Raw genomic sequence first — 14,420 nt, 5'->3', positions numbered from 1 at the left:
TAAACTCACTCAAAATGACTTTAATTTGCGGTTTAAAATTTGCAGTTATATTAGTTTGTTGACAATTAAGGCATCACATGTTCCAATCTTTTCCTCTTTGTAATGTTTGATAGAAAAACGTGAATAGGAATATGTACATTTATTGCCTTTTATTTGATAAACATGATGCTGTCAACCATTACAGTCTCAAAAAAACACAAAAATCAATGAATCAGTATTGTCAACACAAATCAGAGCAGGATGACAACATCTATTTAAAATCCCAAGAATAAAAACAGAGATAAATACTGATCCCGTGTCAGGAATAACTTAATTAACTGTTAATTCATAAGCAGGTATGAGACTAAAATTACAGCAGAGGCAGATCTGGGCTGCTGAGAAGCTCTTGCCCAACATCAGAGTCTCTAAGAGCGAAGAAAGTCACTCCAGAGCTGTACGCTGCTGGAATCACAAGATGTGTCATCTTAGCCTGGTCTTCATCATTCTGCTCTTCCTCGCTGACCATCTGTCTAACTTGACCTATAAATAAAAAGAAACTCATGGTCAGTTGAGTACAGCTCAATGTATTTAGCTTGACATCTACGTGACATTTACATGTCAACAGCATATGACACACACTTCTGCACTGTGAGGACTTGTGGTGTAAATTTAGTTCGATGTGGATAATCTGCGTTAAAATGTACATAAAAAGTCAGTAAATAAATAGAGTGTGACTTAAAGACTGCTGTACCCTCCACATTTAATGTTTTCCAGCGCAGATCAGGATGCTGATCTGAGATCTGTGATAGATGAATGCCTGGCGTCAGTCTCTTCAGAACATCCTCACGGCGAATGAGAAGCACAGACTCGCTGCACAGACGCTCATGAACCTCCTCTTCACTTACTATGGGAGAAAATAACCAGTTTTAGAATCCAAGAAGGAACAACAAGAAATTTCATTCACATATATATATATATATATAGTATACAGTATATACTGCCTGTGTATATATATATATAAAAGACACACACACACACACACACACACACACACACACACACACACACAACATATTAGTGTTATCAAAATTAACACATTCGATTATTTTTTTCAGTTTAAAAATATTTAACGCAATTAACGCAGGATTGGAGCTAGGGCTCCACACTCACAACTGTTGCTTCTGTCTCTTTTTTCTTGACAAGAATTGCATTTATTTAGACACAGAACATCTTTACGACCACATCAAATGGAAGACTTTCAGATGTGCACTCCGACTTTGCCAGTTCCAACTAGTGCCAGGCGCTAGACAAACAAGTGTGGAAAAGGTCCAGGTGACGAGGGAGCTTCAGTAGAACAACAGTCAACTGCGGTCAGATGAGATGTTGTCAAGCCACATGTCAGTAAAAACTAATTTTCCTGTCCTGTCTGCCATTATGCTGTGCTTGTAGCAATGCACAAATGCAGTGGTGCGTGCTGTATATCATTTCATATTAAATCCAGGGTCGGACTTAACCAATAAGTGAGGTAAGTTGCCACTTAGGGCCCCAGGGAATCAAGGGGTCTTATCTGATATTGGCGAAACATATTTGGCAAGCGCTCCAGTGTGTATTTGTGTTCTGGAGAGCGCCAAAATGTTCACTCACCGCTCAAAACACAGCTTTTAGTGATTATAGAGGGAGCGCTCTTTGCACACTTTCTAGGTTGTACAATCCTGCCTGACTGTCTCAGAACGGATATACTGTATTAAACTCTGAGAAGAAAGTATCGTGTTTGATCTCATGAATTCATTTGTCTTGATGTTTCAAAATGACCCACTTGTGTGCTTTTCCTATGCGCACCAGTGCAAACTGTTGCTCTGTGATACAAATGCACGAATCCGATGACTGATTTTCGCTTAATAATAGATTACATTTTTGATTTGATTCTCTGCAAACCCTATCGTATGCCTTAAGAACACTTGGAATATGGAAAAAGTTGCATGGGATAATTTTATGCCATTTGAATCCTTTTTTGTAAAAAGATTGAAGAAGGTTACAATTCATGAAATGGACAAGTGCAAGCATTTTCTTTTTATGCCCAGCACTATCTCCATCATCTAACACCCCAAATTCAACTTGTCAGCTCATTAGAGACTTTAAGACCTATAATGTTAGGTGCGATTTATCTCAATTTCAGAAAAACAAAAAGTGCACTTAATTAGTTGTCTTTTAATCGATTGACAGCACTAATATTTACAGGTGCATCTCAATAACTTAGAATGTCGTGGAAAAGTTCATTTATTTAATTAATTCAACTCAAATTGTGAAACTTGTGTATTAAATAAATTCAGTGCACACAGACTGAAGTAGTTTAAATCTTTGGTTCTTTTAATTGTGACGATTTTGGCTCATATTTAACAAAAACTCACTATCTCAACAAATTAGAATACTTCATAAGATCGAGAAAAAAAAAAAATAGTGAATTGTTGGCCTTCTGGAAAGTGTTCATTTACTGTACATGTACTCAATACTTGGTAGGGGCTCCTTTTGCTTTAATCACTGCCTCAGGAGGTGATCAATTTTGTGGCACTGCTGAAGTGGTATGCAAACCCAGGTTTCTTTGACAGTGGCCTTCAGCTCATCTGCATTGTTTGGGCTCTTGTTTCTCATTTTCCTCTTGACAATACCCCATAGATTCAGGTCTGGTGAGTTTGCTGGCCAGTCAAGCACACCAACACCATGGTCATTTAACCAACTTTTAGTGCTTTTGGCAGTGTGGGCAGGTGCCAAATCCTGCCGGAAAATGAAATCAGCATCTTCTAAAAGCTGGGCAGCAGAAGGAAGCATGAAGTGCTCCAAAATTTCTTGGTAAAGTAAACGGGTGCAGCTTCTTTGGTTTCCAAAAAACACAATAGACCAACACCAGCAGATGACATTGCACCCCAAATCATCACAGACTATGGAAACGTAACACTGGACTTCAAGCAGTTTGGGCTATGAGCTTCTCCACCCTTCCTCCTGACTCTAGGACCTTGGTTTCCAAATGAAATACAAAACTTGCTCTCATCTGAAAAGAGGACTTTGTACCACTGGGCAACAGTCCAGTTCTTAGCCCAGGTAAACGCCTCTGACGTTGTCTGTGGTTCAGGAGTGGCTTAACAAGAGGAATACGACAACTGTAGCCAAAATCTTTGACACATCTATATGCCTTGACCCCAGCCTCAGTCCATTCCTTGTGAAGTTCACTCAAATTCTTGAATTCATTTTGTTTGACAGTCCTCATAAGGCTGCGGTTCTCTCGGTTGGTTGTGCATCTTTTTTCTTCCACACTTTTTCCTTCCCCTCAACTTTCCGTTAACATGCTTGGATACAGCACTCTGTGAACAACCAGCTTCTTTGGCAATGAACGTTTGTGGCTTACCCTCCCTGTGAGGGATGTCAAATCAGCAGTCTTCCCCATGATTGTGTAGCTTAGTGAACCAAACTGAAAGACCATTTTGAAGGCTCAGGAATCCTTTGCAGGTGTTTTGAGTTGATTAGCTGATTGGCATGTCACCATATTCTAATTTGTTGACAGAGTGAATTGGTGGGTTTTTGTTAAATGTGAGCCCAAATCATCACAATTAAAAGAACCAAAGACTTAAACTACTTTATTTAATACACGAGTTTCAAAATTTGAGTTGAATTATTGAAATAAATGAACTTTTCCACGACATTCTAATTTATTGAGATGCACCTGTATGCTCCTGAAGGAAACACTATGCATTAAAAGCCGCGAGTAAAAACTTTTGAACAGGATGAAGATGTCTAAATTTTTCTTATTTTGTATATATATATATATATATATATATATATATATATATATATATATTATGTTTTTTTTTTTTTTTTTTTTTTTTTTTTTTTTTTTAGTTTTGTTTTTTTTTGAATAAGGTATTTACTTGCATGTTTCCCGAAAAAAAAAAAAAAATTAGTATAATTTACCTTGATCTTCAAATTCAAAAAGATTTCACCCCCTGGCTCTTAATGCATCGTGTTTCCTTCAGGAGCATCAGTGAATGTTTGAACCTTTTTTAATAGTTTTGTTTGAGTCCCTCAATTGTCCTCCGTGTGAAAAGATGGATCTCAAAATCATACAGTCACTGCTGGAAAGGGTTCAAATCTGCAAAAGATGCTGGAAAACAGAAATTTCCGCAGGTCCTGGAGGATTTTTTTTTTTTCATCCAGGTAACCAAACACAGTATTAAGAACCAAGAGTTCACAAACTTTTGATTAGGGTTATTTTAATAATTTCAGGAGTAAAAAACTTAGAATAAATTTAACCATAAAAAACTGAGGTTGCTAAAATTTTTCACAGATGTTACTGATTTTGATAATGAACAAAAATTTACCTCTGCATCCTAACTTAAGATACTATCAAATGTGCATTTCAAAGAGACAAAAAGTGATATTATTATTATTAATATTATCAGGCAAACCCAAACCTGTTTCTTGATTTGAAACAATATCACTTATTAGAACATGCAGAAACTAAAAAAAATATTTTTTCTATTTAAATATTTATTTTGTTAAGGAAAATAAATGGTCTGGTTTCTACAACTTTTACTTTAGAGCAAAATTCTGCCTTTAAACCTGACAGAAATAAAGATTTTAAAATTATTGTGATAATTACCAATATCGACTGATATGAAAAATTATATTGTGATCATTTTTTGGCCATATCGCCCAGCCCTACTTATTTTTATATATATATATATATATACTTTTTTTAGATGTAATTAAAATAAATAACTTGAGATGTTTTTCTGTTGACACTTCACTAAACACATCCTTCAGAGAACTTTCTGAATGAAATAATATCCTTCACAAGCTTTCGATTTGATTCGATTCGATTCAATTTAATATTGATTATTTTGGATATACATCAGGTAAATTTTCTCAAGGGAAAAAGGCTCTCAACTAATGCTGTAAAACATACCTGAGAGTCAATAATATTTTTGGAAGGTTAAAATTAGCTGATTTGTATACTTACTAGGGCTGTCAGTCTAATTATTTACATGAGAGTAAATTATAACAGATTTTTATTTATTTATTTATTTATTTTTGTGAACTATCCCTTTAATGTTTTTATTATTATTATTATTATTATTATTATTATTATTATTATTATTAATAATAATTAAATTATACTCTAAATAAGAAACTAAATCTGCCAGCAGGTGGCAGTAAATGTCTTTATGAGTTATTGATTTATTCAATTCAAAACGACTGATTAATTCAGGAATGAAGTAAACCGCTCTCTTTATGAAAGGGCTTTGATTCACTGGTTCATGTTTCGATCAAAAAGTGGATTCTGTTGCTCGAAGACGGACAACAATGTTTACAAGGTGGTATTTTATTTTTTGAATTGATGAGCAAAAACATATTATTTTGTTTTAAATTTTTAAAAATTTCTAATTTTTTTTATTGTTTTGTTGTATAAAATCACATCTAAACTTGTGATATTCGGGACAAAATCATCACTCGTGTAATAGCTTAGTGCTCTCCCTGCTCGTGTGATATCGTATCATATAAATGTTAGGGGTGCTCCGATCAGGATTTTTGAAGCCGATCGCCGATCACAGAAAGCACTATCTGCCGATAACGATCACCGATACATTTTTAAAGTCTTCTTTTAATTATTATAACTATTTATAATTATACAACCAATCAGGATTTTTGGACATTTATTCAGGGCCTGAGTTTCATTTTTGAAAATGGGGGAATTCCCCTCTTAGGTGACTGTTATGAGAGGGGAAGCACCAGGGACTGTGCTTTCACAGAAACATCTGCTACTGATCTGTGCCTGTTTACCACAAACATCCATTATTCAAATCCAAACACTGTTACCTGAAAATGCTTTTTCAGCATTGCACAGTACAGTAATACAATCTTTCACAGACATAACAACACAATAAATATAAGCAACACATTATTCAGTGCTTTTTACTTTTGCATTTAGTTCTAGATTTAGATATTAAGTTGCTCAAGCAATTGGCAAAACATTTCAACTACTTTTCTTACGTTGTCACAGACTTACCATTGACAGAAATAGTCAGCTCTACTGCCTTTTCTTTTGCATTTAAATCTTTATTACAAGCAATCCTGCCATTCATAAAGGACTTTGTTTTCCTACCTCCACGGGTGCCATCTGTTATTGCCTTTTTGTCTAAAAGTGATCTTTTCCATTAAACCTAGCCATGTGTTGACTGTGAAACACAGTAGACTTTAATTATATGCATTTATGGTGTAATTACTAAATTTTCATGTCCATCCAATCCAAACAATCTCTGCACTGCTGCAAACGCAGCACTCATGAACGCACTACCAGACTGCAACCGTGTGCAGTGAACGCTTTAATCCGTTAACATGAGCGCTTAAAAAACACGCACCACGTATGCACTGCTAACGGAGTAATGTGAACCTGGCTTTATGTGTGCGCTGCAAGTGTGCATGAGTGCACGGTCTCCAGGAGAGTGCGCGAGCTCTGAATGGTTAAAAACTGGCAAAAATGAAAAAGAAATGCAATTTATAAACTTTAGTGATGATGGGACACTGCCTCGACTGTGCAAGTGACAATTCCTGTGTCAACTGTGCAGTGTGCAGCTCGCTTATAGACAGACGCGATGTGAGGTGATTTGAAGTCATTTGCGTACTTTGAGAGCGTGCGTGCAGTGATTCACTCACGCTGTTTGTGAAATTATGTCTCACACAAGGTTTTCAAATTACTTTATATGTTATTTCATGAAGAAATATGAAGCTGAGTACCTACAGCATTATAATTATTTTATCCATGCCGGACAGAAACTGAGACAGTGCTGCTGCATGTCATGCAAAACCTTTCACGGCAGCGTCATCAGCTTGAAATAGTTTTTTTTTTTTAGATCGGCCTTTTGGAGACCGCCGATCAATCATCCCAACATGATTATCGGCCGATCAATCAGAGCACCCCTAATAAATATTAGACAAAAACACAAACGGGGCATTTTTTGCCCCAATATCTTGAATGTTAGGGTATAACTGCATTTATAGAGTGGTCGCCCTGCATCATATTTTGCAAACAGTCAACTGTATGAAATATAAGATGATGTACAGGTCTGTGGGCGGGGCCAGTAAAATTCTAATGCATGAAAATATTTAAATTTCATTATTTTTCATAACTAATTTATTAAGTTAATGCATTAAACTGACAGCCCTTATACAAAAACTTAAAATATAGTTTTTGTAATATTAAAGTTATAATACTAACTTTAACTTTTAATTACATAATTACATTTCTACTCAAATTCATTTTTTTAAATATAAACATTTAAATGGTGGTTGTCACTAAAACGTGACAGATTTATTTAAATTAAATATTGTAGAACAGTAAAACATGATAATGATTTCTTGTTGACTAATGAATTCATGGTCACTGAATATGTTTTACTGTGGTAAATGTGATTTTACGCGACACATTGTTTATAAGCTATTGTCGTCTTTCCATGTTTGAAACACTGACTGAGCGATTACATGAGACAGGATACGGATTTCAGTAAGTTATACTCTTTCTTTTAACATAGCTTCGGATGTTCATTCATGTTTATTTCATGCTGAAACTGTTATTAAAGCAGAGATTATCAGTTCACGCTGCCGCTTCTGACTGAGGCTTTACAGCGATCTGTCACTCTATATTAAACAGCGCCAAAACGGCATTGAATATTTGAATATCGTTATAAAATGGACAGAATTTAAAAATCTGAGACTTTGTTTCATATCAAAAGTAACAAATCACAAAGCTTATTGCAATTTATTGGATGGGAGGCACGCTATATTGTTTTGTTTATTATCTGACAGGCTAGGCTCTTGGGATTTATGAATCTATATTGTTTCGAGAAATCTTTTTTTTTTTTTTACCCAGCCCTAGTAATTATAGTTACATTTTAGCGTTTTATATATATATGGTTTTAAAGTGGAAATGAAGCAGTCAGTCAAATTTACATTATTTAGGAAAATAACTTCCATTACAATAAATATATATATAACAAACATGATTAATGTAACCATTTTAAAGAAAAAGAGGTTGTTTTGTTATAGCTTTTGGAGCAAGGGCGCTGCCATCTTGCAGTACCACACGCGTGATGTCACGGGGTTGGTTCACTCCAATGACCAGTGAAGTAATATAAGCATTTCTTTACATTTTGAACACAAGCTTGTTTTGAAATGGAGGAAGATGACCTTGAAAGCACTGTTAAGTCCATAATAAGCGCAAGTGCCTATGCATTTGAGTCGATACTGTGTGGATCGGAAACAATACTTGTTTACGTGGATACTCCTCAAGACTGTCATTCTGACGTGCTTTGTGTGCATTTGCTGATGAAGGTGCAAAAGAAAGCTCAATTTGGTAGCCTACACATGTGCTGTCCAAGCCAAGCTGTGGCTTTGTGTGTGTGTGTGTGTGTGTGTGTGTGTGTGTGTGTGTGTGTGTGTGTGTGTGTGTGTGTGTGTGTGTGTGTGGCGCTGCCGGCGCAAACAGAAATGGTCTATCACAACGCCTGAGTAACACATTTAAAATCTCTTTCAGGAAAGGTCTATCACAGCGTGTAAGTACCGCATGGAAATCTATTCCGTGCTGTCTCACTCTTAAATGGCTTAAAACACTTTAATATTTAAACTGACAAGGCTTAAAACACGTGAGAATGATAAACTTTATTGAGGAAGCAGCACTGGTCTGATTGTTCAGATAGGTGATTAATTAAACACTACGTCCTGTTCACAGCAGGAAAGCTAATTGTATTTGCATGTGAACATAAAGTATGATACATACAACTGGTGAACCAGTCAATGTAATGCATATATATCTTAATGGTCTGACATAACAATAAAATGCGACATGAATGATGTTTTATGAAGCGTTGTTTGTTTACATAACGTTGCGCCTCGCATTATGAAAATGTTTGGGATACCACGATCAAAACTTAGCATATAGACAGTTTGATGTTGAATATTCATCCAAATTATGGTGAAAACCAAATTATTTGTGTGTTAAAATAACATTTGTGTGTTCAAAATGTAAAGAAATGCTTATATTACTTCACTGGCCATCGGAGCGAACCAACCCCGTGACGTCACACGCTGTGGTACTGCAAGAGGGGGAGCCCTTGCTGCAAAAGCTATAACAAAACATCCTTTTTTCTTTAAAATGGATACATTAATCATGTTTGTTGTGTATTTTTTAATCAAAGTGGAAATCACTTTACTAAATAATGTTAACTTAACTGACTGCTTCACTTCAACTTTAAGAATTTTTATTATTATTATTATTATTATTATTAGTTTTATTTCACTATAATAACCCTGGTGATGTGTGATTTGGGTCGCACCCACGTCCAACGGGTTGGTCATGAATACAGCACTGGGTCCGACTCCGAAGATGAGCTGGTGATGCCAGGCGTCTGGAATCTCTTCTCCTTCAGGAACGGCCCGCTGCATGTTCATGGTGGCTACAGGAACAACTCCACGCAGAATCCAGCGTCCCAACCATGGCACCAGTTTCACCCTCCGCCGCGGATACAGGCCAAAGAAGCGTCCCATGACGCGGCCACCACTGGCCTGATCAGCCCCGGAGATCAGCTGCAGGTGTGTGGCTCCTGGAGGAGAACAAGAGCATTGGTTTAGAGCAGTGTTTGCCAAACTGGGGTTCACGAGTTCATAATTATAGTTTAATTATATTTTAAATAATTAATACATAAATGATTTAATATATTAATACAATATTTTAAATATTTAACAAAAAAAATATTTTACAAAAATATTAATTAGTGCTGTCAATCAATTAAAATAAATAAAAAAATCTGTAATTAATATTATATATTTATATTATCTTCATTCCATATTGAATCTTCAAATTAATTTAGACACACCATAAAGATGGTATATTTTAATGTGTTCATATGTGTTTAATGGCATCTTTTTTACTAAGTAGCCTATTATTAAGTACCAATACTGCTTCTGATGTCTCTATTAAATGATTTTTCCCTCAATTTTAGTCATTAAGTATAACCATTTAACGTTACAGTACAATTGAAAGCCATTATTTTTTAACATTTAATAGGCTCTGAAAAATAGAGTACTTCTTCACATAAATTATAAATTGTATATGCATAAACTATAAATTGAATATAGATTAATCTTTATTCAAGCTTCAAAAGTTAATCAGCGAAGAGCAGTGAGTGGTTTCTCTTTTTCTTTTGTTCTTTGATTTACATCAATGACAGACTGAAGCAGCTTGCACTTCAAAAGCAGTGCTGTCTCTTTAAAACCTGATGCACGTGACACAGATCTGACACACATCCGATTTTTTCCCAACTCTTGTCGTCTCCCATTTAGGACTTTAAGAGTTTTTACGAATTCACTCACTAAAAATAGGCTTTTGAGACTATTTTGTTTTTGTATTTTTGTCTGTTGAAGCATGCAACAGAATTCAGAGCGCTGCTCTCGTACTGTCTGAAGCAGCTTTCTGTGTGTGTGCACAGGTCGGATGCCTGTGTTCACAGAGAGATGGTTCACGATGCCAGGAAAAAAATGGATGCTGCGTTAGTTGCATTAAATATTTTTAATAATTAAAATAACTTAATAATAAATAAACTAAAATGTTAATTGTTATTCATATCAATTAGCATGTTCATTTTGACAGCCCTAATATTAATACATGAAAATACTGATAAAGTAATTAATTAATAAAATTAAAATAAATTAATAAATGTGGCTACACAACTACTGAAATAAAACTGAAATCGTATTTAAGTAAATAAGTATATAGTAGGGATGTACCGAATGTTCGGCAACCAAAATTATTCGGCCAAAAATAGCAACAAAAGCTCTTTTGCTATTGCGAATAAGCAAAAAGACAATAATTTGTACCGAACAATGACATGACGCGATCAAATAGAGGCACGCACAAATGCAGTAAACATGTCAGCAGTGTGGAAGAATTTAAAACTGTCCGAGAAAGAGGCAAAAATCATTACAAGCACCGACAGCGAGAGAGTGTTTAGCACTATATCTCGCATGTCTTCGATGTGAAGAGGAAGGGGTGGTTGTTGCTGGTTATTGTACAATGACTGAAATCGTGAAATGACCTTAAACAATTAAATAAACTGCAGAACGTTGTGTTTTCTAATACATGCATGAATTGTACATGTACTCAATACTTGGTAGGGGCTCCTTTTGCTTTAATTACTGCCTCAGTTCGTCGTGGCATGGAGGTGATCCGTTTGTGGCACTGCTGAGGTGGTATGGAAGCCCAGGTTTTTTTGACAGTGGCCTTTAGCTCATTGTTTGGTCTCTTGTTTCTCATTTTCCTCTTGACAATAGCCCATAGATTCTCTATGGGGTTCAGGTCTAGTGAGTTTGCTGGAAACTTAACACTGGACTTCAAGCAACTTGGGCTATGATTGGGCTAGGACTTGATGCCTTGACCCCAGCCTCAGTCCATTCCTTCTTGAATCAATTTTGCTAAACAATCCTCATAAGGCTGCGGTTGTCTCGGTTGGTTGTGCATCTTTTTCTTCCACACTTTATCCTTCCACTCAACTTTCTGTAAATATGCTTGGATACAGCACTCTGTGATCAGCCAGCTTCTTTGGCAATGAATGTTTGTGGCTTACCCTCCTTGTGAAGGGTGTCAATGATTGTCTTCTGGTCAACTGTCAGATCAGCAGTCTTCCCCATGATCGTGTAGCCTAGTGAACCAAACTGAGAGACCAGTTTGATGGCTCAGGAAACCTTTGCAGGTGTTTTGAGTTGATTAGCTGATTGGCATGTCACCATATTCTAATTTGTTGAGCTAGTGAATTGGTGGGTTTTTGTTAAATGTGAACCAAACTCATCACAATTATAACAACAAAAGACTTAAACTGCTTCAGTCTGTGTGCACTGAATTTATTTAATACACGAGTTTTACAATTTGAGTTGAATAACTGAAATAAATGAACTTTTCCACGACATTCTAATTTATTGAGAAGCACCTGTATTTTCTAATGTTTTAAAAGAAGTCTCTTCTGATCAGCAAGGCTGCATTTATTTGTACAGTAAAAAATGCATGCCTGATTCAAGAAGGGGGTCTCAAAAATGGCCAAAAAATATTATTTTACTTACTTATTAATTTAAGTTAGATTGTGTTTTATTGTCTGCTAAAATGTTTAAAAAATGTTCAGTGTTAAGTAAATATTTAAAGCACATTTTGGCTATTTAATTTATGCAATGGGAAAAAAATTGGCAAAATGAAAAAAAAAAAAAAAAACGTGTTCGGTGTTCGGTATTCGGCCTTCAGCCCAGTATTTCATTTTGTTTGGCTTCGGCTTCTGGCAATAATTTTAATTTCGGTGCATCCCTAGTATAGTCTATTGCGCTGCGTGTTTCAGAGAAAAGAATGATAATATAAATATAAATATTTATAAAATTAAAACAATCAAAATGAAAGATTAAATATTTTATCTGTTCACTTCACTGTTCATTAACCAACATCAGAGAAAACTATAAACCATTATTTTATTGAGATACTATTATAGTTTTTTTTTTTCTTCAAATATTTAGAGTGAATTTTTTTTTCCATTTTATTTTAATTTTATTTCAAGTTTTAGTCATTTTATTATTTTTTTGCAATTTTATTTTATTTTATTTTATTTTTTTATTCATTTTAATTTTACTTTTAGTATGTTATAGTTTAGTTTAGGTTTAGTTTTTTTAGTACATCAAGTTAAACCAAATGTTACTTTGCTAATTTGCTAAAATAATTTTTTATTATTATTATTATTATTTCAGTTACCATTTCATTTATTTCAAGTAACAAAAAATGTTTTTTTGTTGTCGTTTTGTTTTTTAGTTTCAGTTTTAGTTAACTATAATAACCCTGCCATGAACGTGTGAGTGTGTTGTTAAATTAATGAAATATTAACTTAAAATCTTTACAAATATTTTACATCTAGGGGTTTCAGCTAACCAAAAAGTTAAGTTTTCAGAATAAAACACAGTATGTAGAGTGGATGTACCAGCCATGCTGCGAGAATGCAGGTAATCAGGCAGCGGTGCCTCGTTCCTCCTCAGTCTCGTCCTCACGCTGTGGTTCACCATCTCTGGAGTCACCGTGATGCCCAGTGCCTGCAGGACATCCACTACCGCTGTGGCTCCGCACGCTGACACCCCGATCTGCAGCGTCTGTCTCTGAACGGCCTCCTGGATGCTCCATAGCATGGCAGTGCAGATCTTAGCCTCCTCTGCGTCCTGCACAGTGTCGTCATGAGCGGCTTCGGCTTCAGAACGGATCACCTCCATGTCTTCTGGCTGCTGACATGCTTGAAAACATGCACAAAAGTGTTGTAATTACCCATGCCCCCTTTTTCCAAAGCTCCACCCACAAACACATGCAAATATGCCAAAACTAGAAAACTGTGTTTATGTTTTGATATTTAACTTTCCATTAAATTGTACTGAATGCAAAATAACTGTTTAAGATAACTCAGCACTGCTAAATTAATAAATGTGCAATGTGTTCATGTAAACAAGTCAAATAAGACAATATCTGAACAGTAAAACTTTCTGTTACTATCAATATTTTTTGTAAAATTAAAGTTATTAAAATAATGACTTGTGGTGTCCAATTAATGGATAATGAATGGATTGTTTATAATTATAATATAATGCTTTACAATTATTAATTGGGATTATAATTGTCATCATTTTTAGGGAGAGGGGATGTATCTTTTATCGTATTGCTGTTGTTGCCTGTAAATTACTGAAGCAAAGCACTCAAGGACGTTGAGTTGCATGATTTTACCATGGTAAAGAGGGGCTCGGATAGCATTTTACCATGGTAAAATCACTGACAGAGATATTTTCAGCGTGTTCTGATGAACATGAATCAATGAATCATGTCAAAACTGCTGGTCCATATGGCACAGCGTCGTTCATTATAACATTATAGCATTTTAGTTTTCTTTCATTGCGACCCAGCTCGCTTAGTGTTGACGGGCTGTTATGGCGCAGATCGCAGCTCTTAAGACATAGAGGGTTAGCTATGGCAACACAACCAGGATAAAACGTTTAAAATAATAATAATAATAATAATAAATAATAATAAAAAATACATCTGCTTCGCTACAAACCACTTCACCGGGGGAGAGTAGATCGAAAAAAGTAGTTAATTCTTAAATTTTTTTTTGTTCGCTCTTGATTGGTTTGTTTTTTTTTATTTGTTTATTTGTTGTGGTTAATCAGGTGTTGTTTTTTTGTTTGGTGGTTCTCTGCTACTGTGTTATGATTGGTCTATCAAATGTGACAGAATTTGCGCATGAGCTGTTAAAACAGGATTTGCTGATGGTGTGTTGATATAATTTAATTAATAATAAATAATTAATTTTAAATACAAAAATTCCATTTTAATA

The 14,420-nt window shown here is 35.2% G+C and overlaps 1 protein-coding gene across 5 annotated transcripts; it reads right to left on the bottom strand.

Annotated features, from left to right (window-relative positions):
* Nucleotides 1-134: 134 nt before the first annotated feature.
* On the bottom strand, nucleotides 135-14,202 carry LOC109113810. Of its 5 annotated transcripts, none has more exons than XM_042748825.1 (5): nucleotides 14,124-14,202; nucleotides 13,029-13,331; nucleotides 9,360-9,626; nucleotides 731-883; nucleotides 135-519 (listed from the first exon to the last, which is right to left on the bottom strand). In XM_042748825.1, the coding sequence occupies exons 2-5, from the start codon at nucleotides 13,309-13,311 to the stop codon at nucleotides 350-352; spliced, it is 873 nt and encodes a 290-aa protein (XP_042604759.1). In that variant the 5' UTR covers nucleotides 13,312-13,331; nucleotides 14,124-14,202; the 3' UTR covers nucleotides 135-349. The 5 variants fall into 5 exon arrangements, with proteins under 5 accessions (XP_042604759.1, XP_042604647.1, XP_042604575.1 ...); XM_042748713.1 differs by having other exon boundaries at nucleotides 9,333-9,626; nucleotides 14,124-14,175; XM_042748641.1 differs by having other exon boundaries at nucleotides 9,333-9,626; nucleotides 14,142-14,175.
* Nucleotides 14,203-14,420: the final 218 nt, after the last annotated feature.

Source organism: Cyprinus carpio, chromosome A1 (assembly GCF_018340385.1).
Source record: "Cyprinus carpio isolate SPL01 chromosome A1, ASM1834038v1, whole genome shotgun sequence".
Classification (NCBI taxonomy): domain Eukaryota; kingdom Metazoa; phylum Chordata; class Actinopteri; order Cypriniformes; family Cyprinidae; genus Cyprinus; species Cyprinus carpio.
This window is presented reverse-complemented; position numbering and strand designations above follow the sequence as displayed.

Bases quoted from the DNA above. Each gene is read 5' to 3' on its own strand.
- LOC109113810 (XM_042748713.1), bottom strand. From the start codon at position 13,311: ATGGAGGTGATCCGTTCTGAAGCCGAAGCCGCTCATGACGACACTGTG. The intron at 9,627-13,028 runs GTACATCCACTC...GTTCTCCTCCAG, and splicing joins GCATTCTCGCAGCATGGCTG to GAGCCACACACCTGCAGCTG. The intron at 520-730 runs GTACAGCAGTCT...TTTTATTTATAG, and splicing joins GAAAACATTAAATGTGGAGG to GTCAAGTTAGACAGATGGTC.